Source organism: Lipomyces doorenjongii (assembly GCF_038497915.1).
Source record: "Lipomyces doorenjongii strain NRRL Y-27504 unplaced genomic scaffold V1508scaffold_105, whole genome shotgun sequence".
Classification (NCBI taxonomy): domain Eukaryota; kingdom Fungi; phylum Ascomycota; class Lipomycetes; order Lipomycetales; family Lipomycetaceae; genus Lipomyces; species Lipomyces doorenjongii.
The window spans coordinates 12,128-37,363 of NW_027118172.1; the positions used below are offsets into that span (position 1 = coordinate 12,128).

The 25,236-nt window shown below is 45.2% G+C and overlaps 7 protein-coding genes across 7 annotated transcripts; 2 read left to right on the forward strand and 5 right to left on the reverse strand.

Moving 5' to 3' along the window:
- Positions 1–1,173: 1,173 nt before the first annotated feature.
- On the reverse strand, positions 1,174–3,702 carry V1508DRAFT_426814 (multicopper oxidase-domain-containing protein). The gene is given in 6 exon segments (XM_066941614.1): positions 1,174–3,317; positions 3,358–3,359; positions 3,372–3,396; positions 3,428–3,505; positions 3,547–3,642; positions 3,653–3,702. The coding sequence occupies 1 exon segment, from the start codon at positions 3,207–3,209 to the stop codon at positions 1,230–1,232; it is 1,980 nt and encodes a 659-aa protein (XP_066792738.1). The 5' UTR covers positions 3,210–3,317; positions 3,358–3,359; positions 3,372–3,396; positions 3,428–3,505; positions 3,547–3,642; positions 3,653–3,702; the 3' UTR covers positions 1,174–1,229.
- Positions 3,703–5,866: 2,164 nt separating this feature from the next.
- V1508DRAFT_443820 (uncharacterized protein) lies at positions 5,867–6,546 on the reverse strand (the record flags this gene model as incomplete). Its single annotated transcript, XM_066942388.1, has 1 exon — positions 5,867–6,546. A coding segment is annotated over one exon (387 nt), but the record flags the coding sequence as incomplete, so codon positions are not given.
- A 1,724-nt stretch (positions 6,547–8,270) lies between these two features.
- V1508DRAFT_443830 (uncharacterized protein) lies at positions 8,271–9,099 on the reverse strand (the record flags this gene model as incomplete). Its single annotated transcript, XM_066942389.1, has 1 exon — positions 8,271–9,099. The coding sequence occupies exon 1, from the start codon at positions 8,748–8,750 to the stop codon at positions 8,271–8,273; it is 480 nt and encodes a 159-aa protein (XP_066792740.1). The 5' UTR covers positions 8,751–9,099.
- A 5,302-nt stretch (positions 9,100–14,401) lies between these two features.
- V1508DRAFT_426833 (uncharacterized protein) lies at positions 14,402–15,198 on the forward strand. Its single transcript, XM_066941615.1, has one exon. The coding sequence runs from the start codon at positions 14,538–14,540 to the stop codon at positions 15,030–15,032; it is 495 nt and encodes a 164-aa protein (XP_066792741.1). The 5' UTR covers positions 14,402–14,537; the 3' UTR covers positions 15,033–15,198.
- A 2,039-nt stretch (positions 15,199–17,237) lies between these two features.
- Positions 17,238–20,311, reverse strand: V1508DRAFT_443832 (glycoside hydrolase superfamily; the record flags this gene model as incomplete). Its single annotated transcript, XM_066942390.1, has 3 exons — positions 19,394–20,311; positions 18,672–19,335; positions 17,238–18,612 (listed from the first exon to the last, which is right to left on the reverse strand). The coding sequence occupies exons 1-3, from the start codon at positions 19,839–19,841 to the stop codon at positions 17,238–17,240; spliced, it is 2,487 nt and encodes an 828-aa protein (XP_066792742.1). The 5' UTR covers positions 19,842–20,311.
- A 264-nt stretch (positions 20,312–20,575) lies between these two features.
- V1508DRAFT_426841 (uncharacterized protein) lies at positions 20,576–22,525 on the reverse strand. Its single transcript, XM_066941616.1, has one exon. It carries the CDS (start codon positions 22,512–22,514, stop codon positions 20,796–20,798), a length of 1,719 nt encoding a protein of 572 aa, XP_066792743.1. The 5' UTR covers positions 22,515–22,525; the 3' UTR covers positions 20,576–20,795.
- A 2,073-nt stretch (positions 22,526–24,598) lies between these two features.
- Positions 24,599–24,953, forward strand: V1508DRAFT_435453 (uncharacterized protein; the record flags this gene model as incomplete). Its single annotated transcript, XM_066942067.1, has 2 exons — positions 24,599–24,769; positions 24,795–24,953. The coding sequence occupies 2 exons, from the start codon at positions 24,599–24,601 to the stop codon at positions 24,951–24,953; spliced, it is 330 nt and encodes a 109-aa protein (XP_066792744.1).
- Positions 24,954–25,236: the final 283 nt, after the last annotated feature.

The following is a 25,236-nucleotide window of genomic DNA, read 5'->3' on the forward strand; positions in this document are numbered from 1 at the left end:
TAGTTACTATATGAACTCACAGCTACCAACAGTGATACTTTTGATTATTTCACACTCATGTAGGTTCGTGGCAGGGTCGAGAATTAGACTACGTACGAAAATACCAGCGGTTGCAGTCATTGAGGGGCCATTGGGTTGGTGTTGCTTCCTTACGAACTATAAAGGATTGAGTAGATCTGCTATTACGTCGGCATAGTTCCTCTTCCTACGCGAACATTTAAACAACCTGACCCATCGACCACCTTTTTGCTGCCCTCGTGCACCCAGTGCGGCAGCGTAGCAAATCATATGCCAAACGAGACCATCATTGCTGCGATTATTGACGTAGCAAATATTTCGACAAGGAAAATTTGAAGATGGAAGTGCGTTGCCAACAGAGTGATAGTTTGAACAAGGAAGCTAGGACAAGGACGGAGATTGCTAGTAATCTGCAATGACCTTAATCTTCAACTTTTCCTATAGATCTACTTCTATACAAAGAAAAACTTTACGAGTAATACTGGCGCAATAATCGCCTGATAATATAGATGATTTTTAGATCCTAATCTGTATATCCTTGTTGTATATCTTCTATATTGGTTTATCCTTGTCGTAACTCTGTCAGGCCTAGAGCCATATTATCCTCTGTATAGATCCTTTGTGTAGATCGTTGTACTGCGAATATTGTGAATCTGTATCAGCTCATACTGGTACTTCAGTTACGGTAAACATATTCCCCACATGCTAGTCCCGAGTGGAACCCAAGCAGCAAGGCGCGTTTCGACAGAAACTCGCACTAACCTCAATGGCACGACACTGTAGACACACCTCCGTAAGAAAGTATAACTAGCCAAAAACATACAGAGCCAGCAAGCAAGGACTTCCATCGATATTTTTCTCATGTCAATTCGATATGTTGCTGTCCTTGCCTTCCACCCATCTATTACAACCCTTTCCAGAGATATCACCATGTATCACGCGAGTGTCAGAGGTCTTCCATTTACTAAATATTAATTTCTGATAGACTCTGTCGCCGACATATCGTGTATCAAGCTAGCGGCAATTCTTGTCAAGTTCTCAGGATGGGGACATTGCCTCAGTCGCTCATGGATCCCGGGGAAGAAGGAGGGAGGGAGGGAGGGAGGGAGGGAGGGAGGGAGGGGGGGGGGGGGGGGTTCATGTTACACGTTCAGAAGCAAAGTATTAAATTAAATGTAATAAGTTATGTACCAATATCAAACGAAGTCAGCTTAAAAATCAATGACACTTGGCGGTATCTTTGGTCTGATAGCCGCACGATCTTCAAGAATCACGGCACTCATGCCTGTCATTAAATGCATATTAATATGACAATGGAACATCCACGCCCCCGCATTGTCCGCAATATACCTAAACACGACGTGGCCCCTCGGTGCGGCACCGTACCCATCACGATAAGGTGGATTGTTGAGATTAATCGTGGAAGAGCCATTTGCAATAGCTTCTTCGACAGTGGAGTATCCAAAATGTTCAACATTGCTCTCGCTAACCACCCAGAAACTGTGCCCATGAAGATGCATAGGGTGAAGTATAACAGGGTCAATGTTGTCAATTATCAGGTCGACCACGTCACCGGTTTTAATACCAATATCCACAGTAGTTGGGTGGCTCACGTCATCAGCCCACAGCAATGGAGTCATAAGCTCCATTTCAATTGGCATTAGAGCACCACCATCCATCAGGCTAAACGAAACCACAGCTGTGCGATTGAGAGTGAAGTGAATAGTATGCTGCGCCGGCCCTTGGGGCGGCTTAAGGCTCTCCTCGTATGGAGCAGCTGCCGTCTCATTGAACGTTGGCGTATTGTCGGGGTCATAGAGATTGCCCCCCATGTCCTGGTAAACGTCTGACGTAACCGGATAATCAACTGGCTGAGAAGCTGTAGGTGCATTATATGACAGCCAAGCTATTTGCTCGGTAACCTGAGCGACCTCTGAACACGCAAAGCGAATAGCGAAGTCACCATTACCCTTCACTGTCGGTACTGCAATTATATAACGGCTACCCAGCCCTACATACAATTGCTTTACTTTCTGAGGCTGTGTAAAGGTGCCATCGACTTGCAAGACCCACATATCATGTCCATCGATAGATAAATACGATGCGAATCCACCCGCCATGTTTACCACATTGAACATCATCCAGTCAGCTTCATTGGCATAGAATATCTCTCTATCGGTGTTTGTAGCCTGGCAAGGCGTAGAAAATCCCGGCGCTTCAAGTGCCACATTGTCAATACCAGGGTAGCCGTTAACAGCACTAAGATCTAGACACCCGAGTGAATCGAAAGAAGACCGTATACCAGTAGCGTTCTGGAAAGTCTCGAGCCGTCTGGCACCCGCTGCAGTAATCGCTTCGTTCGTAGGACAGGTCACACGTCCTTTACCATTGATCAGATATCCAAAGATGCAAGCTGGATCAATCCCATACGTGACTTCCTTATAGTAAATCGCGTCGGAGGTGAGCTTGTTCCAATCCATTATATAAAGAGGCGTAGGATTGCTTTCCAGCGCTCGAAGAATTGAAGTTGCGGTCGCGTTTCCTTCAGTAATCATGTCGTAGGGGCGGGGTCGGTCGTTTGCGGGTCTTATGTACACTGGTCCTCTGATACCGTCCTGATAGTACGATCTCACGTGGGCATGGTACCAGTAAGAACCATACTGTCCCACTGTCGTGAAATTGTAAACAAAAGACTCTCCAGGAAAGATAGACCGTTGCGAGACGCCCGGGGCACCATCCATCCACGGAGTACCAAGCTGGTGGATACCATGAAAGTGAATAGTCATGGGTACCTGTAAGTTGTTGTATACAGTTGCAGAGATCGTGTCTCCCTCATCGGCTTCAATGAGAGGTCCTGGATGTTGACCGTTGACAAGAAACATCTCCCGGTAAAAGCCATTTGGCGCCAGGTATGAAGCTGTAAGGTTCAGACTATACTCACGCACGACAGCCGCGCAGGCCGGCACCGCTAGTAAAGTCAGCAAAGTCGTAATATACTTGATCATAGGGACAGGTGTGATAAGAGCGCCGGAATCTCTGTTCGTTGAGCCGGGAAATGACGGTGGCTTTATATGCTCCATTTGTTTGTCGTCGCCATTAGCTCTGTCTTTGTCGTCGCCATCCTTTGTCCTTGTCGACGCCAATATCTCTGTCTTTGTAGTCGCCATTAGCTCTGTCTTTGTCGTCGCCATTAGCACTGTCCTTGTCGACGCCAAATAGCTCTGCCTGTCTTTGTCATCGCCATATTAGCACTGTCCTTGTCGACGCCAATAGTTCTGCCTGTCTTTGTCATCACCATAGCTCTGCCAGTCCTTCTCATTGCCATAACTTTGCCTGCCCTTGTCATCGCTAAAAGCTTTGGATGTCCTTGTCATCGCCGAGCATTGCTTGTCCTTCTCATTGCCATAAACTTTGCCTGTCCTTCTCATCGCCATAGCTTTGCTTGTCATTCTCATCGCCATAAACTTTGCCTGTCCTTGTCGCCGCCAATAGCTCTGCCTGTTCTTCTCATCATGTCGCCGCCAATAGCTCTGCCTGTCCTTCTCATCACCATAACTTTGCCTGTCATTGTCGACGCCAATAGCTCTGCCTGTCCTTGTCGCAAAAAATAGCTCTGCCTGTCCTCGCCAATAGCTCTGCCTTCCTTGTCATCGCCAATAGCTCTGCCTGTCCTTGTCATCGCCAATAGCTCTGTTCTTGTCGTCGCCAATAGCTTATAGCTTAGTCCTTGTCTGGCTCCATTAGCTCAATAGAGCCGGGCGATCAGTGAATATCTCACCTTTTTAAAGGCCGAGCGTAAACGCCGATAATTCTACGAGTGCCAATGAGATCGTGAGAACATAATGAAATAAATGTCATGGGGCGAGACTTAGCGTAAGCAAAGATATGGGAGAGGGGCAGGCGTCAAACACCTTCTCAAAAAAAGTTTTCTCACCTTGCCAAAGCATCGAGAATTCAGGGCAGAGATGACCCTTAACCGCAATCGGGACGGTCGAATTCAGCATCCCTGGCCATCATCTACCGTCCAGTTTCATCATTAGATGCGGCTTTGCAGTTGACAATTATCAGTGCACCTTCCGTCCCCACTTGATTTCCCAGACAGAGATTGTGAGGATTCTTCGGATTTTCCACTTTCATCTGGTGACCGAGGGCTGACAATTGACGTATTGCTGCCTTGAATCGGTGTATCTGCGGAATTATGCTCTCTTAGTATTGATTAATTCGTATCCAACGGACAATATCGGTGAATATATCCGTTATTTACTTATTCAGCCCTAATTTACTATTCACAACTGTCGAGCTAACACTGTATATGAAAACGTGAGACCCAGGCCCTACTATGGGTCTTAAACTACATATTTGGATCCGCATGCCATGCGGATTTCCTCGGATAGCGTATATGGCGGATTGTATCCGCCAAAATATCCGCCTCGAATAATTATCCGTCAATACTTAACTAGGCGGATAGGAATGTCGAATATATATCCGCCAAATCCAAGACGGATAATTGATTAGCTAATTATGTAAGTACGAGGTGGGAGCTGCGCTTGAAGTTTCCACAGCTTGGAAGGTCCACAACATCGATATAGAGGATTACGTTTCTGCGTCTACAGGGTTATCGCTGAATATTTATTGTTCTGTTTGTACTTTCAAGAGTTATATCAAAACTATTCTTTATACATATTATCCATCAACATTAACATCCTCATTGTTTCTCCGTTTAATGAGTGTCTACTAACACCCAATATGTCTCGGCCCGAGTTGAACAGCCTTTCCACGGAGACTTCTGACGCGGGAATAGCAAGATAATCTCTTGCTGCCTTGGCCATTTGTGGATATTCATGTTTATGCCTTCGCCACCAGTCGCACAGCTAATTGGCCGGCTTCGTATCACTTACAATGACTCGCGGTGTGTCCAAATATCGATCTATATCAGAAACTAGGCTGTTCCAAGTGCCGTAGCCTTTGGAGCATCCTAGACTCCAGCACATTATCCTCCATATATAGTTGCGGCGAACTGTATTCAGGGGACGGAACTTCCCAAACTTGATAAGTTAAGTGAAGTTCATTCCGCATTGCTTCTAGAATTAGACGACCGCTGTCGTGATCCCTCACTTAGCTCTTGTCGATTAAGATCGCCCTTTACCCTCGGATCCAACAAGAGTGCAATATAGAACGTATCTGATTCATCCATAAAGGTATAGTATTACTCATATTTCCTCATGCCGTCCTGCACTGCAAGGGCAATGTCCTGTCAATGTCTAAGTCATTGAAAGTCCCCGGCGCTCTGACACATCGTGCAGTAGGTCGTGAAGCTCGTAGTATATTGGAACAGTAAGACTGATCTGAGGCTTCCTACTGGAGACAAATAAAGTAAGTTCGTTAAACTTGGAGAGGACTTGGATCTGTTTTAGTCAGCCCCAATCATTGTCGGTGAAAGGAGACAAGGGGAGGTCGCGTTGAAGTTCCAAAAATTTGTCGATCTGGCATCTTGCTCGCAGGCCATCATCAAGCATTCGGATCGAGTATCGACATCATATTCAATAAACTTATGAGGAAGGCCGAGAAAATTGCACACTTCTTTCCACTTCATTCAAACAAAAAAGAACATTCTATAAGTTCTATAACAATCGCCAACAATTCTATGGACAAAAAATATAGCAGAGAATAAAAAGAGATAAAAATTAAATCAACATAAGATAGAGAAAAGACGCTTAGTAGAGTCGTCGCTCTTTTCGGATCTACTCACTGATTGTCGCCCTAACAAAAATAACCCGAAGAATCCTCCACAGTAAGAAATTTGAAAATAACAAGAGCAACCACTTAGGGTATGGGTATTTGGGCCAGCTACCACTACAATTCCAAGTTTCAACAAATTATACTAAAACAACTAATCCTCTAGAGAATTACAAGATCCAGATAATTCCTCGGTGTCTTCCATTACAACTGGTTCCTCAGTTTCCTCATTTCGCGCGGGCGCCCACGAGGATGTTTTATGACCTTTGTCTCTTCTGCTGTTAGAAAGAGGCGCATTGATCTCGTTCGTTGGCCAAAAGATCATCAGGAACTATATAGCAGGAAGTACATTACTTTCCGCTTACCATATCCCAACTACATCTGATACCGAATACGTACGGCATTCTATGTACAGATAGTAGGACGAATATCAGCATCAGAATCTCTGCTATCATCCTGTCTATCTATAGCAAACTCATCGAGCCCCGACAAAGCTCTCAACTCTCTCTGAAGGTATGAAGCACTCACTCTATGCCAATAATCACCTTCCATATGTCCATCTTTTAGCTCATCTTCATCTGCAAGTGCCTTAGCAATATTTTCTGCTGCTCCACTCGTCCATAAAACACGACCAATAGTATAGTGGAGATTGCAAAGGAGAGATGATGGAAGTGCCACCTCTCCAGATGCTTGGCCAAAAGTGATCTCTTCCCCATCACGATGGCGAAGAATAAATGTATGCAGCTTACGAGTTGGAGCTAACCTTCTGAAAAAGTACCGGCCATCTTGACAGGGAGGATTTCTGAAGGCCGGGCAAATGTCAATATCAGAATGCCTCTCTGAATCAGAGGCGAGTCCGCCATGGAAACGGCGGCAGAGAACCTCGACGGTATTGATAGTGATGTCGAAGTAGAAGAATATGCATTCGACTCCGAGATGATGCAAATTTGAACATCTTAGCTATGCTACGGTATGGCAAAGAAGGGGAAAAAAAGTTGAAGGGCCCCGCAAAGCGTACTGGCAGTTCAAGAACGAGCAACTGGAGGAGGTACGGTCCCAAAAAACAAGAGCGGATTGCAGGTGTAAAGCCTCTCACCACATATTTTTCGTCGACAAGCAGTATCACAAATAATGGACGAGATCAGCAAATAATGAGAGTAATGAATGACACGAATTCATCTGGTGTGGAATTTTCACGATACACTACAAATATAATTACTGATACTTCATTGTCGTATAGATATAATGATGAGGAACATCAGATTAAAAAACATTGATGTACCTGGTCTTATCGAAAAAAATCAATATAAAACAGCAACAGAAGGACTTGACCGAGTTTGAAGCAGTTCAATTAGCTGTACTTCTGATTTACTACACAGACCCTGCAACAAGCAATACCTATTCTCTCCACCATTGATAGATATAGATTTTTTGAAGCGGCTCACAAAGAAAATGTAATTCGTGGGTGGGTAGGCCATTACCGAGAAACGGAGACGCTCATGCCGGACTCCATCCGAGGGAAGCATGTAAAGTGGGCATCATTATTGAGAGATGAAGATGTAAAGAACAAATGCATTGAGTTTTTCAGGACGACTCCGCTGAATAGTAGGTCAGCAGTCAGGTTGAAGGAATATTATGAGAATGTTATATGCCCGAGGAGTACTGGACAATTGGGCAGACCAACCATTGGATTAACAACCTGCATCCGATGTCTACGTCTATGGGGTTTCGACAAACGATATCATCAGCAGGATGTATACTATGATGGACATGAAAGGGACGATGTCGTTGCATACCGCAAAGACTGGGCGTCCGGATGATGCAGCAGTTCAGAACCCAAATGGAAGATTTTGATGGCGAAAACTGTGACAATGTTATCATGCCGGTGCTGCAACCAGGCCAAGTCGAAATTGTACTGGTTACTCATAAAGAGTGCTATTTTAATTGTAACGACGACGTCAAGACCCCGTGGACAGCTGAGAATGAATATATTATCAAGAAAAAAGGCCAAGACACGGGGATTATGGTGTCGGATTTTCATTGCCCTTGTCACGGATCGCATCAGCTGGAATCTGCAATAGTCAGAGTGATCAAGGAGCCAGGAAAGAATAGAGATGGCTATTGGAAATCTGATGATCTGGTCAGACAACTGGAAATGGCTGTTGAAATGTTCGAGAAGTTACATCCGGGTTGTGTCGGTTTGTTTTGCTTTGATCAAAGCTCAAACCACCAGGCGCTTCCAGATGATGCACTGACTATCCAAAAATTGGCGCTCAGTGACCGACCACAAAGACGTTTATTCGGCCAGGTTGGTTTGAGTGTGACGGACACATTGTCAAACAAGACATCTTATATCCAAATGAATCCAATAGTTAGTAAGCGAGGAATGAGAAAGGGCATGCGAACAATACTGGAGGAGAGAAAATTGTGGATTGAGGATATGAAATCTGACTGCAAGAATAGGCTCGGGCAGATTGATCCAAGAAGACAACCTGCTTGTTTTTGCAATGCATCGGCTATCTCATCAGCCAGTGTCCAATCATTCCCAGGATTGGGAGATTATTCCTACTTGTCCACATGTCTAGAGAAAGAGCTATTGTTCTGCACGTCTGTAATAACACTTCCTTCAACTGGAGACGTTGTGACGTGAAGTTCTCCACCAGCTTCCTTACGTTGCTTTTTTTGAGGATCCATGACTCGTTTCGCTCAGTTATATTGAAGTGATCCCAGCACTGCCAGCCCTTGGAATTAGTTGAAGTCTCAATATGTCGTGAAGTTTGACCTGGAGGCTGACATATGGCATTATCATCCTGAATCTCCATTGAAGGCTCAGTTGCTAATGATGACTCAGAGGCGAAGAGCTCAGAATCAGGAAGAATTTCAGCAGAGCTATCGGATCGAGCATCATTGAGTCGATCGGGAAGGGCTTCTTCATCGCTTCCATCATTGAGAGCGAAGTAGTCAACGCGTTTACGTCGAGTTATCATAGAAGCCATTTGATTTATATCAGACTTGCAATCGAAATAGAACACGTGAATCTTTGTTGTGCTGTTTGATACTTGTAGAGGATGGTACCAACCTAAAATGCGGAACACCTCAACCGAAGTCTTGGAGCATATGTATCCAGCAGGAAAGAATGCGGAAGCATCTCGCTTTATACCAGTCTTCTTGGCCCTTTCGTCGGCGCTTATCAATATCTACAATTCAAGGGCCATACTTGAGAGATTACGTCCATCAACTAAATTTCTTTGGTACCAGGTACAAAATAATGTCGCTATCGGACAAATTACTCTCCGGCTTGCTTAGCAAATCGCCCACTTGGCGAGCTTATTACCAATTCCAATAAAGACTGGAACACCATGGAACCTGATAAGAGTCATAAGTCTATCTAAACTGACAAATCATGCAGTTAAAAGCAACGAATAAGGCAAAGTAGGAAGTAAGCGAAATGCAGAGGATGCAACGGGAATGGAGAAAGTGTGCGGCTCGCGCGGAGCATTCGCACATCTCAACAACAACTATCAATTGTTGCAGGCGGCACGAGTATAATCTAAAGCACATGATATAGTCCTGACACTGGACTACGTTATTATGTATTAACATGAAAGAGTGGCAGTACCGCCTAACTTTGTGTGAAGTTTGGAATAACGATAAGTTCGGCACTAAACTTCTAAAGGCAGTTGTCTAACCTAATCCGGCTAGCGTAAAGTTATTAGATTTATTCGATCAGGGCGGATTCAAAGCGCATTTATTCGACAAATGGCGGATCCGGATCCGCCAACCTTGTAATGGCGGATGGCGGACGGCGTATAGGGTCGATTTGGCGGACTATCCGCATTCGAACCAGCCCTACCGCATGGTAATGAGCCGCAAAGTTTGCGTCCGGCAAGATAAATATAACGAGGAGGTTGAAATATAGAGGTCTATCAATTCGAAGGTTCAAAAGGATAACTACCACACGTGTTACCCTGCGTCGTGTAGAGTTTCGGTTGATACAGTGCCAGAGACCGTTTCTCTGACAGTCCTCTTGACGTCAAGTATATTATTCGAGAACTACGACTCTTAGTAATATGGTTCGGTATCGAGTTTAGTTGCCTCGGTCCCGTATCATATGCAGTTATAGCTCTGTAAGATTTCTTTGACATAACGCGCGATTCTCCACGTGATTGTCCGGGTTTCAAGACACCGCCTTGTTTTGGTACAAATTGTATAGAAAGTTGGTTATCCTAACCCACGGAGTTCAACCACAATTTATCGATACTTAGTGATCGAATTTACTTCACTTATTCACCTTTGCATGCGCTCGTACCTCAAGAAATCATCTCAGATCGTGGCTCGTTTCGGCGTGGTTCTTGGATTTGCTTAACTTAAAGGCGCGTTATCATCTTCAAACAGATGGGCAGACGGAGCGTGTGAATCAATTTCTTGAAAATCGTTTGCGCTGGCATACCAATCGCTTGCAGGATAACTGTGTTAATCCCTTTTGTGTATAACAATACTCTCAACGCCTGGACTGACCAGTTCTTTGCCACCTAGAGTCACTATGTCCCATCCCGCTTTCACCTTCGATATCCCGAGGGGGGTAGTTGTCGTGCTCCGAAAATTACAGACGCTTGCACAGTCACAGGATGATCTCAGAGTAACTCTGAGACTTGCCAGAGAAAAATGCACATTATTAAAATCAACACCGTTTGCGACAGGACTGTCAAGTCGATGACAAAGTTCTACTTCGCATAGACATATTCGCACTAAAACCCCTCCACTAAATCTGACGCTCGATTCTTGGAACCATCCATTATTGAGTAAGTTTTACGTACACGTGGATATTATGGAGACGCTTAGTGGTTATTTTAGTAGAAGTTTATTTTGGTTCTTTTGATGCGTTGTTGCGTTCAGGGGCAGACCCCCTTTTTTTATAAATGGTTCTTCTCTCCTCTCAGCTTAGGGGGGGGACATAGGCAATAATATATATGTCCGTTGTTGATAGTAAGCATTGGTCGGTGTGCTTACTGACTCGCACTCCCAGATACCATACGAATCCCAGCGTTTTTCATGTGTCCCATTTGCAACCGTTCATGGAGAATAACTTACCTCGTCGTGCCGAAGACCAATTAGAACATGACGTCGACGAAATCCTGGACAGCCGACGAAGAGGCAATGGTACTATGGAGTACTTGGTTGCGTCGCCCGGTTGGGACGACCGAAGGTTGGAACGTAGAATAAAGAAGCGCCACAGTCTTCGCCATTGTGAGGGACTGTTGCAGGATGTTCATCGGCGTCAGCTACGCAAGGATAATCTCACACGTTATAAGGCGATGTTTTGGAAGGGGGGAGATGTCAAGAAACACCTGACGGTTGCTGGCACCGCCCAAAAACTAACTCTGGAGCCGCACACATTGTCGTCTCACACTTAAACCGATACAAGTGACAGTTGGGCTGAATGAGGTGCTCAGACAAGACTCATATTTGTATTCGGGAGCTATCTCCCATGTTTGCAACAATCGTATATTATGCAAGTCCTACGGTGCTTTGTGACGATGACTTCTACTACCAGATTTTTCCTGATTCGCCTCCTGCGGCCATTTCTCCGGCTCTATATATATATTCACCGTACGTTCCAGGATACGATACAGAAGGAGTACGAGGATAACCGGCTGCTGCAGGCCTCATTACCATTAACGATCTCCCGGACACCTTTGGAGTTAGGAGCAGTGAATTTTATCCGAATGATGCATGGGAAGATTGAGCATCGCAATATTCCATTAGAAATCGCCAGTTTCTAGAGAGACAGGGTTAACATCATTCTGGCTGCAAACCACAGGTTTGAGAGATTGCTCTATATAAAATTCATATTGAGAGTTGATAGGTCCGAACCGGAAAGGGTAAGTTCTAGTTTCATGAGAAAATTCAGATAACGTTGCAAGCCAGTAAATTCAGTCTAGTCATATTTTACACAGCGTGCCAAGACACCCTCGTGGCAGATGTGCAGCATAATTATGTCACACCTACTCACAAGTTACCACTGCAACGGACGCAGTTCCGACGTTGGGTAGTTGCGCAACGTCAAAAGAAGTGGGGTTGGCTGATTTACTCTTTGGAGGTAGCGCACCTCACAGATGATATATTGGTTCAAAATCAGGCGTTGGCAATCGGTCGACAGAACATCGTCAGCAACCAGGGTATCAGCTGGGTAATCGCACTTGATCTCAGGAAACTTCTGTCACCAATTGGCTTACTCCCACAAACCGACACGACTTCCGCCTTCGTAGGTTTCACAATTTACCGACCCTTTATCGAGGATTGAAAATGTATTTTAAAATTTAAATTCATTATACGGGGTATAGTAGCGTCATAAGTTGTGCTTGATATGTCTCTGCGGTTGATCGTCCATTACCACCGAAAAACTGCGAGATCGGCGCTAAATTCTGTGCGGCTGAAGTCTTCGGAATGTCCACATTAGGCAAACCTTAAACCCAAATGCTGCCTCCTATTTTAGATTCATGAGATGCGGCATCAATGATCATCAATGACAACTTGCCCACAAAGACGGGCATTTTGAAGTCATCAGGCTTGCAAAAAGGACAGAGCTTCGAGAGCGTTATCCATGTCACGTTAACGCCGTTAATGTAACGTCGTCCCGTACGGACTCTATAAATATTGCACTGAAGTTGAATGCAGTGGAATTGGGTTGTGAGTTAGTGATGCAATAGAGCTAAAAAAAGCTGCAGAGTGGTGGGTGCCAATTTGCCGGCACGGATGAACATGCGGTAAAAATAGGCTAGACGTGTGAAAACACCGCCTTGCTTTGGTACAATGAAATATCGTGTGAAATGTTGGGGCACGTGAAATGGGTCCCGTCATACTATCTGGCAAATATTATAAAGTAGTTACACACGACGAACACCATCCGGTCAAACAGCCATTTACTTTGGGGAGCTTTGAGCATTTTTAGCAGGGTGGCTTTGGCGCAGCAGCTTGCCAGGTCGTCGTCCGGCAGTCTGTTAGCTTCCGTCCACTCCATTGGATTTTTCTATTTAGCGGTGAGGCGCTCTGTACCGGACAGCTGCGTGTCGTTATACGTCGTCTCTGCCGTTCACGCTGCCTAGCTGAATAATTTCGGCTGGCTTTAAAGATCATATCCATGTGAAGTATGTCATTATTTTGTAGCTCTGGCGTTAGCAATTTCGTGACATCAGAGATATGTTATAGATCAAAAGTTTAGCTGTTGCCACAAGAGGAATATTTAGATGTCCTTCTGCTTGTGAGCGCCTCGAAGGTAAACGCCACTTCAACACGGGGAGATTACCTACACTATGGAAACATGCTGCGCAGGAGAATCGGCAACCAAAACGGATAATGTCAGACATCTTATCCCGCTGATTTCCGGCCAGTTGGATTTTTGTAGAAAGCCTTGCTAAATATCTTTTGCATGCAGATGTAACCTAGGCCAATCGTGCACTGAATAGTCGTCACCCACGTGTAAGAGAGATAGTCTGATAGCCAATGCAAATGAGTATAGGCACCAGTCGCGGCCGGAGAAAATGCGCCAATATTCGGTACCATCGATGCCAGGAATCTGCTCATATCGTTGCTTGATCTTTCAATTCTTGCTAACTGACCGCAGCAATCCCGACTTTGCCGTTTTCAGCGTTGACGAGAAGTGAAGCCCTTTCCACTATTTGTTATATATATCATTCTCCAAGGCTGCTCTACGATTACACCTTGAGTAGTTAACCAGCAAATGTGCGTAGCTGTGAATTATCGCAGTAGGAAAGGATTGGATAAATTGTAAGGATGACCAAATTGTCCGGTTCGAAGTTTAGGACCTATCTAGATACATCCTCGGCCATGTGAGACTTCGTAACATGATTAATAAGCCGGAGCGCTGCATGAACATGCACTAGTTTGCATAACCATTGCAAGTCTAGTTTGATGGGGTCTCTTACAGACGATTGATCCAAAGAATAACAGTTTGATCGACGTGCACATACATTCGCTTGGTAGGTACTACTGTAATATAGATCTGATCACTCAAGACGCGCTTTCCCAACAGGGCATTGAATAAATTCGAGTTCAATCATTAGAACCAGCGTATTTCATATTCTTGTTGAATGTGATGTTCAGTTATGGCCGATTGGGCTGAATTGAAGAGAAATATGTCTTAATGTAATGTACTGAGCATTTCAATTCTTAGCCGTGCGAGCCGCTCCACCAAGGAACCTTAGATGAAGCTTAGCAAAGCGCCTCCTGGGGTCTTAGCCAATTATCGGACCCCCAAAGCTAAGCTGATATCCTACGTGCAGGTAGAACCACAGATAATTTCAAGACGATTATTCCATACTGTCCTGCACGTTAGCCCCTCACGCGGCTTTTGGCATTTCTCGCGCCCCAACATCCAACTTGTCTCATATCCACTGCAAACTGCAAGTTGTTGTGACCAGAGACATAAGCTGTGTCCAATTTCGGATGTTGAGATTACATGCATGAAAACTCCAGTGTTTCGCATATTCCTATTATTGAGCTGCTGCAAGCAATGCATCAACCATATGGTAGTTGAATCCATTTCCAAGGAACCTGTGCAGCAGGCAGCAGGCAGCAGGCACAAAAGTATATAAATGGAACTCCAGTCGGCAACTATTGAATGCGACGAACGAACTCACCAGAGTAAAGTTAGTCGTGCTCCCCCTCAGGACCGAAATTGGAATTGGCAATAATATCCTTGAAGTGAGTGAGAAATCTATGAGAGGATTGAAAATTAAATTATTACTAATGCAAAGCTAGGAATGTTGTATATATTTCGAGTTCTTTTTCTTGTATTGGCGTTGGCATACACGACGACAGCGAAAAAATTCCCCCCGACACTCTGCCTGTTTAAGGGCCACCCTAAATATGATCCTCAGGAAATTATATTCTGGCTGGAAGAGAAGGGCAACAAAAATCACATGCCCTTTTATTCATTGAGCGACCTAGGGTTCAGTGATTTCAAGTCAATTAAAGTCGCGCTCAAAGACGGGTTAAAAGGCGATGCATTGCTGTATCTCTATCATAATAGGGAAGCAGAAAATGAAAATGTTGCTTTTGTCAAGTTTGAGAAGACTGGATATCATTTCTCTGGAAGTGAAAAATTAGATTTTGAAAAGTTTAAGGAACTAGGTGGCGAAAAAGTAGTTGTTGATTTTGGATCATGCGCTAAAGGAAAGTATCACTGGGACTACGACGTATCTACCACAGAAGGTACAATTGCAGGAGAGCTTAAGCGGGCTAACAATTACCCCTAATTTGGGTTCTATAATTGAGTGTTTGGCTGGAGCAAAGTTATGCCGCTTATCTGTAGTTTTATTAGGGTTCAGGGTCAATATTAGATTTGAAAGGTTTATTAGAATAATACACAAATATGGTATATTTCGTTGCCATAGTTGCAAAAGATGATTCATGTTGAAAATAATGACTATAACTGACTTGGACTCGGCTACTGCGATAGCCTGAATTAGAGCTGGGGTAGCTTAAACCAGTGCTGGACAGGACTAGGACTCTTTTGGACGTAGGGATATTCTTATTAATTGCAGAATACAAGGCTTCTTACAAAGCGGACAAACCCCTCCTTTTAAGAGTGCTGGCCGTGACTCACTAACCATCTAAACCGACACTAAATATGTAAAACGTGTAACTTAAGCTGAAATACAATATGCATAAGCCCCCGAGCAATGACGTAGAGCCTGTATCGCGGCCGACGATCTCAAAACTCCCAACTTGTGACATCGCGCTTTGTAGGACTTGTTCTGTACATGAATTTTATATTCAGTAGATAGATAATAGTATATATGTGTTGAAATAATGGCTTCCATTAGACTTGTGACGAAAGAGCGACGCACTCTTCAGCAGAGTTAAGACGCGGGAGGGAGTCGCAGTCAATGTGGGAGCAAGAATCTTTGTTGGATATAGAGTCTCTACTAGATCTTGCTGTAATAGGTTCCCGCCATCTGGCAAGGCTCTAGGACATAGGATACAGGACATTAGATTCGACATTGGCATTTATAAGACATGATATGGCATATGAATATTGAATGGAAATCGTGTAATCTGTAAGCCGTAACCGATCGGCGTCGGGACAGCCGGCTTCGGAAACTTGGTCATATTTCAAGAACGATAGCGCTTGATCGATAAATTCAGCAGCCAATAGAAATTTATATCTGGGGATTACTATGTATTATTTATTCGTACACTTTAACTCGGCAAACCTCTTGCTTCATAGCCAGATGAGACCAACCCTTCCATAAGCACACTTTCTGAAGTATGTGCTATGCGGGCGAGTTGGCTGTAAACCTTATTCAACGCCACGATGGCTGTCACATCCCTCTGCGGGATTAGAGAAATATATTTCATAAGCAGCCAGACATGATGTTTAAGATTACTATTCCATAAGGGGCCTGTGACTACGGGATAATGAATACAAGGGGCACCGTTGGTTTGCAGGACTGACATCTTGCATTATTCATGTATACAGATATCATCCAGAACTCAAGGCTTTAGCCAGCTTGACAGTATTGTACGTAATCTATTGTACGTAATCCGGGTTCTCATGACATGCTTGGAAACTTGTGTAATTCAGTCATGACTTACACTCATAGGACTGTCTAGAATGGCTCAGAGCTGCAGATAGGGCAGTTAGCCTGGATTTGGATATGGATCTTCATATAAATGATGTTATGATCCGCGGCATACACCACGACGTTCATTTCGCAAGTCTTGGATTCCACTTTCTCTTGATGGAGACGTTCTCGTACAAGATATCAATGCTGCCATCAGTGAGACAGCATTGAATAGCTTTGAAGGGGTGCTTACGACACAGAATCATACCGGGGAAGGCGGAGGATAAATGAATTTTTAACGTACGCTCCTCGCCTTTTCACTGGGACAGAGTAGTAGACTATTTCGAGTGCGATTGCGTTGCAAGAGAAGGTCACAAACCTTGGGCCCACCATTGGTCACTGCTAGGACTGTGCACGAATACTTACTCGCGGTTCGTACTCTTTTATTCGTGCTATGTAGGCTGTGCTTGTATTCGATAATTATATCGAATAAGAATAACCCGAAAATATGCATAATATTGTCAGGTACACCACATCATATAACTTTACTGTTAGCTTCGGGCACCGTAGGCTAGATCCGCTTCAAGGACGGTTTTAATTGCGCGTGTGCGCTAGACTAGAGCGGTTGATCGTTCCGACTCGTCTATATTCAATTTCAATCTCGAGGAAGTAGAAGACTCAAGAGTTACTCTCAGAAGTGGAGAGCTTATTAGCGGGTTCATATTTTCAAGTCCATATTTAATGTGAAGTGCTCACTTGACCATCCTCTCTATATTTCCCTCAACTATTATACTCATAAATAACACCAAAGACTTCCTAAACTCTGAGCGGAACAACAATATCTCGCTTAGTTTCTAAATTACATCCATCAAATTGACGTAGATGATCATTTAATCAAGGACATGATACTTTCACTGTCCAATAATCAGAGCTGTTTAACTCGTCCGAATACTTCAACTCCACGGTAACCAATGTAGCTGATGAGCTCAAGTCGGTTGAGGTGAAAGTCCCTGGCTCACCGTTAATTGAAATACTGAGACGACTAGAGTCGGTAACAATGAATCCTAGCTGGCCTTCAAATAATATTGATAGATCCAACGCTGTATCGCAGACCTTTGTGTCTGCAATGGCAGCCAGACCAGCATATTTGCCAAGTAAACCGAGAGAGGCTACATTGATGTCTCCCACTTTATAAAACGGAGCGGCAGTGATAATTTCGTGGCTTTCAGGTTGCAACGTAATTTCTGCAAGTGGAATTGCAGCGTTCAGGCCCGATGCGTTCTCAAAAGTTACCAACTTCTGCATCTCAGAGAACCAAAGAGCATACTTGGCACCTTCCAAGATATGCCGGCCAAGTAGATCAACAACGTCTGAAGAAAGCAGGATATCTGTAGATGGAGACTCTGCACCATCACGAGAGCTCCACATGACAAGCGAAGATGAATTCGAAGCAGGGAAATATGATCCAGCCTTAATTGAAGGGCCGATACCAGAGTCAAGAGATGGCTCCCAAATGCGGGACGACAGCGGTTCTGCGGGATTATGCGATTTCACTAGCTCATAGTGACCGCTTGTTGTTTTTGCAATAAGCTTATGAATAACTTTCAAATCATGTTCCTCTGCTTTGTCGGATAAGAGTACCGGTCCAGGAAAGAACGCCCGAAGCACAGCATGATATTCCGCCCACTGGGCACATGACATAAACATATCTGCATCGGGAATGAGACTCATTCGAGACGTAACGATGCAATTCATCAGGTTATAATGAATATGATCTCTGTGGACATTAGGGCGTGGAAGTCCGAAATCGTCGGTATTTCTAAAGACGACTCTCATGCCATTGGTCGCCAAGCCCATGCCGATATCACCATTAAACGTGCGCTCGTAATGGGCCATGCAATGAATAACCCGTCCTACTCCAAAAACCTCATCTGCAGCTTTATTCATCCCATTCCATAACGCGAAGGCTTCCTCGGCTCCGTCGACTCCGGCCAGAAAGGACGAGAATGACTGATCGTCTATCTTAGCAAAAGTAATACCAGCATCCGCACAAAAAGTAAAATAATCTTTCCAAAATTGATAAGCTAGCTCCTTCGGAGGGAGCCACCATATGTGGTCCTTTTCATCCAACTCACTCAAAGTCTGAATATCGTCAAACCCATCGCTCTTGATTCCTGGGACACAATCGACTCCCAGTTTAAAGGGACGCATTTTGTACTTTGCAACCAGAGGTGACTCGGAGGCAATTGAGTTCCAATATGCATGCAATCTAAAAATGTCAGTGGACACAAACTTCCACTTGTAATTCGTAAAAAATCTTTTGCTTACGCCATCCACACACCAACATTTTCAACAGTATCCAATCCTTCTTTGATAATCGATACTGTCTCTTTGAATGAAACATTCATACCATCCCACACATCGAAACTCCACAAGCCGCGCATTTTTTCTCCAGGTCCATTGTAGCCGTGACGAGTATCCTGCCAGCCGTCGTCAATAATAAAGGAGCCGACAGGAATCTCGCTGGATTTGAGTGACTTGACAAGCGCCCTTAACTTTTCGCCTGTGGGGCGAATATGTTCACCAATACTGGACCATGTACAAAAGCCCAACTGGTTAAACGGGGAAATAAGCCCGCGGTCAAGAGCAGGGGGGTCATAGTAGGCGACATCGGATGTTCCCAAATATTCCTTCGCCAAGTTGATGGCACCATTCACCGATTCGAAGATATCAGCGCTTGTTGATAATTTGCCGACAACGTATATCTTAGCAACTGCATCAGCTTTAGTCCGTCTAACACGGGCATAGATTCCTGGCTCCTCGCCGTCACGTGGACCGGTAAGATGCACCGTAGCCTCAGCTGAGGAGCAAGGAAACACGGAAAACGTCGACGCCGGGTCAATAGAGTGATTCAGCGGCTGAAGCATTAAAAAGTGTGCACCAAAACGGCCAAAATTACGCAATGAAACCCAGCGCGGCTCGATCCAAGTAGCTCTGAATTCAATTAGCGACTTGACACCATAAGAGAGAGCAGCGAATCTCTCGCACACACCTGGGCCGCACCCACGCCCATCCTTGCCAGTCGTCAACATTCAACCAAGGAATTTTCACGGAAAGAGCTCCTTGCTGTTCCTTGAGTTCAACAACGGTACTGAATTCCTCATCGTTGCCGTGTCCGCTTTTCGGAACGATAGTCGCGTAGCCGTCGAGATCGACTTTCTCGCCATTGATAAAATATGAGTATTTCAATGTGACTGGCTTGCCAGACATCTTGATCGACGTCATGAACGTGTAGTAACCACCGCCGATGGATGGTACTTTGATGAGATTGAAAGTAGCGGAATCGCCATCGGATGTCGAGACTTCGATCTGGGCATCTGGTCGATTTGCAATTGCAAACACGGCGAATGTTTCAAGCGGGGCAAAAACAGTCTGCGCCAGCTCAGGCACAAAACAGACGTCCATTGTGTACTGGGAACACGTAGTCGAAGCCACCATTTTAATTCTGGACAACGACTAATTGAGATTCGACAATGGTAATGATTGCATTTATATAGAAATAATTCGTGAAATACTGTTGTGGAGGCAACTGAATCTCGTGCGGGGCAAAATAACCCGTAAGCGCAAACGCAAGCGCACACAGTACTGAATCTAATCCTTATCGAGCCAGGGTCCGCGCACCATCAGGCTGCCCCTTCCCACGTGGCACTAGCCCCATCCGGAAACTGTAGGCTTTGATCGTATGTTGGCTCCTAGAAGAGAATGCAGCGAGGCAGGACGCCACGTTGCAGCTTTGGCCACGATTGGAAACGCAAGTTCATTCTAACTAATCTTCGTTTATTCGGGACGTCGCTTAGAAGCCCTAGACTTAGCCGCGCCATTAAGTGCTCTGCAGTTCTTCACACATTATTGTCTGCGGAGATTTGACGGCGATTCTTCATAGGGCTCAAATCAAATTGTCGAATTTGGATGATTGGGAGTTACAAGATGCAAATCAGTTCTCTAAACCCTTAATTCACTAACGACAGTGATCCAGTAACATCGCCAAGCTTCCGACCTCGTGTGGACCGATTCTCGTTCTGGCTCTCTGAGATTGATGGATCGCGTAAGGAAAGACTTTGAGCCCGCGATGACAGCTCACATTGTGTGATAATCAGAAAGGACATGTTGTTGGCGGAATCTTCGGTGAGGGCAATGCAGCATCGCGATGATTAGGCAGGTTTGTATCTTTTGTTTATATATATATATTTAATATCATCGGAACTAGAACGTGGATGTGCCGTATCACTTGTGGCGGTGACTGCAGAGGAATAACGAATCAATTACACTCCATTTCCTATGAGGAACTATATCTGACTGTATTTCGCGGGAAGGAAATGAACAGAGAATGAGCACTTTCAACAATCATCTGTGATACATGACTAACTCGATCAACCCAACATTATCTCTAAATCAAGCGCTCGGACGATTGACAGATTCAACAAAGACTTGCTCCGTCTTTTCGCCATTATGGTCACGATGGTGGTGGCCAGCATGCGCGGCCAATTCTGCGTTCTGTAGCATGTCGTACGCATCGACCTTGTATGTTGCGAATTTTCTGGCGGGTACACCTTTGGCGAAGAGAATGTCGATCTCGTTGAATGGTCGTCCTTTAGTCTCGGGGAGACGGAAATAGGCCCAGATAAATGTCAACAAGGCAGTACCACCCCAGACGAAACCGGTGTATCCTTTGAGATTCCACTTTGTCGGGTTTATGAAGTAAGGCTCGAGAGTCCCCAGTCCGAGGCTAACAAGGTAGTAAGTGTTACGAGCCAAGCAGACAGTCTTCTGACGCAATCTGGTTGATCCGATTTCGGCTGGAAGTGCCCATCCGAGCTGCCCGGCAGAGAGCTGGAAGACGAATGTCCAGACGAGAGTGAGAATTGCCTGGGACATGCCAACATGATTGTTGGAAGTCCAGACATTGAGGATGCCGATGATGAAAAGAATCACCGTCATGACACCCATACCCCAGACGTAAGCTGTACGACGGCCAAAGTAAGGTGCGATCAAGAACCAGTTAACGAAAGTTCCAACGAGAGCAAGCGCGGTGCCGCCGACGTTCAGCTTGTAAGTTTGCGAGGTAGTGAGACCGACTTGTTTGAAAAAATAGGTTGAGTTATAAGCGAAGCAAATGCCAGATGTAATTTGTCCGCAAAAGACCATGCACGCGATTTCGGTTCGTCGTAGTTCAAAACCTTTGAAGCAATCCCAGTAGGAGCTTCCGACCGAAAGCTCCTGTTCAAGCTTGTTTGTGTGGACGATTGTAGCCAGCGTCAACTTGGGGTCGATATTTGCGTGCTTGCTCTGAAGCCTTCTGAGATTTCGTTCCGCCTCCTCAAGTTTACCTTGGCGAACCAAGTGCCAGGGAGATTCAGGAGCAAAAAACATAAGCGGAATCAAGAAGCAGGGCCAGACCCATTGCAATCCGTATGGTATCCGGTATGCCCACTGGGAATCCAAATGAACCAAACCTTCAAGCACGCCAGAAGCAATTAGCTGACCAATTATGAAGCACATGTTTGTGTAACTGGTGAAGTAGACGCGAAGGGAAAGAGGAAGCACTTCGGACGCATAGGCAGGAGCAGCGGATGCAAACACACCCCATGGAAGACCGCACAAGAAGCCACCAACAGTCAACGTCTCGATGTTTGGTGCGAAAAACATGATAAAGATAAAGCCAGTCATCGCAAAGAGCGCACCGATTAAAACTCGCTTATGTCCAAAGTAAGAGACCAAATAGCCATTCGCGAGCACACCAAAGAAGCTACCGACGCCAGTGGCGTTGGAGAATCCGGCTTGCCACGCCGCAGTCAACTGATAGCCGATACCGGGAAAATAAGTACCATACTTTCTGGCGAAACTCGGGTAGGCAAAGAAGTTACCGATAAGACTGGTGTCATAACCTTCCATAATAACGCACATGGAAACGACCAGGGACCAGAAGATGGCCTTGGGATAAGCCTTGATGGCTTGAAGTGGAGGTAAGTGCTGTTCTACCTCAGCAGCAGTTTTGGCAGTTTCGGTCAATTGATTGCTGTACAAGTCCTGATTGAAACCATACGTAATATTAGGCTCCAAGGGAGGTAGCCCAGCATCAGCGCTGGCAGGGGTCGAAATGTGCTTTTCCATTGTGCTCGAGTGATGCTTTGCGAACTGTGGAAGTTAGCTGGAATGGAGGACAGAAATCCGTGAGATATAGCCCATATATATGTACGTCTCGATGTCATGCTCTGGGGAGGGCGAAGATCATCAAGTGGATTCTGCTACTGGGGAGCTGAGCATTAGCGCAGCCGCGTTTGCGGAGTGCCACAGTCTAGGGTCCACCTGCCAGTCTCCCCGCGGGGAAGTGGCCACCAGCCACAGCTGCTTTATAGGAGATGTGTCCGAAATATTCCCGAGGCCCGACGCCTGCCCGATACAGTCCATTGTCCCTATTATCACCAACAACTGCTGAGTGAAGTAAATTCAATGTTTCTCACGAAAATGGACTGCCTACTGCCTACTCCAAGTAGCGCACACGAGAATTACTGCATTCGCCACCATACAAGGGTTGAGGGGTAGAATGATGCGCCGCATGATCGACGGGCCTGTCAGGCAATAACCCCGACCCTTGTTTAGTGTTGTCGACGGAACTTTAAGTTGAACTGCGGGGTAAAGAGGATTAGATGTTTCTGCGCCCCACAAGCGCCCAGAACGACAGAAGCGCGTGTTGACGCCGGCAACATTGCGGTTCATTGTCAAATATTAGTTCAGATAGGATCTTTCGCTTGATGGTATGCGTCGTTTATTAACTTGCTAAATGGAGTCGAACTGACACAGGAGCAAATGCCGTATGTTGTTCGCAAACAGTACAAGAAATAGTCTAATTCCAGGCATATAAATTGTCGATGGCTTGTTGCCGACAAACAGCTGCACGAAGATCTTGATTTCCCCCAATTAAGTCAGCTGACACACGCATTTGGGGTCATTGTAGGGCAAATTACTATGCGCGTGAGACTATTGCTCAAAATGTCACAAAAACCGCGTTTACGGGATAAAGTAACTCCTAGACCGCCGAGATAAAACCGTACGCGCCAGATGAGACAGAAACAGTTTGCTGAAGCAAGCGCAACCGCGTTCTGGCCCCAGCACCACGCGTGCTGCAACTTTCCCCGCACTGCTTCACTATTATCGGCTGAGCGAATTCGCAAAAAACATTTGACGTTTAACTTTATACAGTGTATAGGTTCGCGCGAAACTTCAACAAACACGCTGCAACTTACTGATTGCGCCCAGAAACTTCTATTTGGTTATCAGATACTAGCACAAATGAGACCGGTTATTAAGTCGAAGATCGGCCGACCAGACTAGTTTCTGATGAGGACGGCCAAGTCTTCGTGAATGATATTACTTTGTCTTCCGAATCTCGACGAGGAGGGAGATATTCTTCGAGAATAAAAATCTTCCCGGAAGGGGATCAGAAATAGTGATCTTTTATGGAGGACGCAACCGTGGAGCAAGTGGATGACAAGATTTGGGTTACGTCTTTGGGTCCAAACTCGCCGGAGTGGCACCATAGCTTCTTTTATCTGTATGAAAAACTAGATCGAATGTGGTCCAGAAACCACCAACCGTTCCCTGTCAAGCGCATTACATTTTGCTACTCAAGCCAATTATCCACGACTATAGAGTAATTTCACATGTGCCAGATCATCTGCTTCACTTGATTGACTGCGGAATTACTTCGGTACGGTCATTTTAGACATTATCAATATTCCTGTATCTGCATCAAGTTGAGTTACAGATCCATTTGGTTGGGAATATAATAGGTGAGCGTTTGGTGACGACATAGTGTTCTCAAAATTGACATTTGCGATCTCATCAAACGAGGCTGGGTTTAGCTATAAGGTGATACAAGTGCACAAATGTGGGAGAGTAATAAGTGCATGGCACAATGTTCAAGAGATATTCGTTATTATGCCTGGCTAATGACTTGGCGTGGGAAGCTTGATTTCACTTAGCGTTTGGCAGCGATCAGCCGCTCATTACTGCCACTGTCTGATTGCGTTCTTCGATGTCAAATTGACAGCTGCATCTGAATGACTTTTACACAACGGCCCCGCCTAGCGTATGCCAGTGCTACTTAAACTCACTCTGGGGATTTTCTCGCCAATTTTGCTAAACATTCTAACTCCAGTAGATACCTGCATTGAGAACTATCTCTACTTGTCACCATGTCTCTCTTATGCAATACCTTCTTGGTGTTTCTCATTGCCTTTCTAAACTTCGCCGCATCGATTCCTAATGCTGAGGCTCTTCCATGGCCGCACCTGCCCTTCAGAGTGCAGAATTGTCCCAGGCAAACTAAAACAATTACTACAACTGTCACTCATGACGTGACCAAGGTGCGACTGTTACTTTACTGGACAGTGGCGTGAATCAGCGCAGGTCCAATGGGCGCAAATTAACAAGCTGCAGCATATACATCATACTGCCACTGTTACATCTACTCGCACAGAAAAGGTTCCTGTTACCACAACCCTCACCATCGACTCCTCAATAACAATCATATACCGTCGACAAAACTAAATTTTTGGAAGCGCTTACCACAATCACTGACCTAGCGACCGTACCAACGTCTCCAGCAGCTACTATTACAGTCACAGATTTAGTTACAGAGTCGCTCACACTCACCAAGCTTCTATCCCCAACTACTGTGACGATAACTCTGCCGACCTCCACCATCACCTCGACTGTCACAATCAATTCGCCAACAACGGTCGACATTACCATAGACAAAACTAAATTAATTGAGGGGCTTACACAATCATGGACCGAGTCACCGTACTAAGATCTCCTGCTACCCTTACGG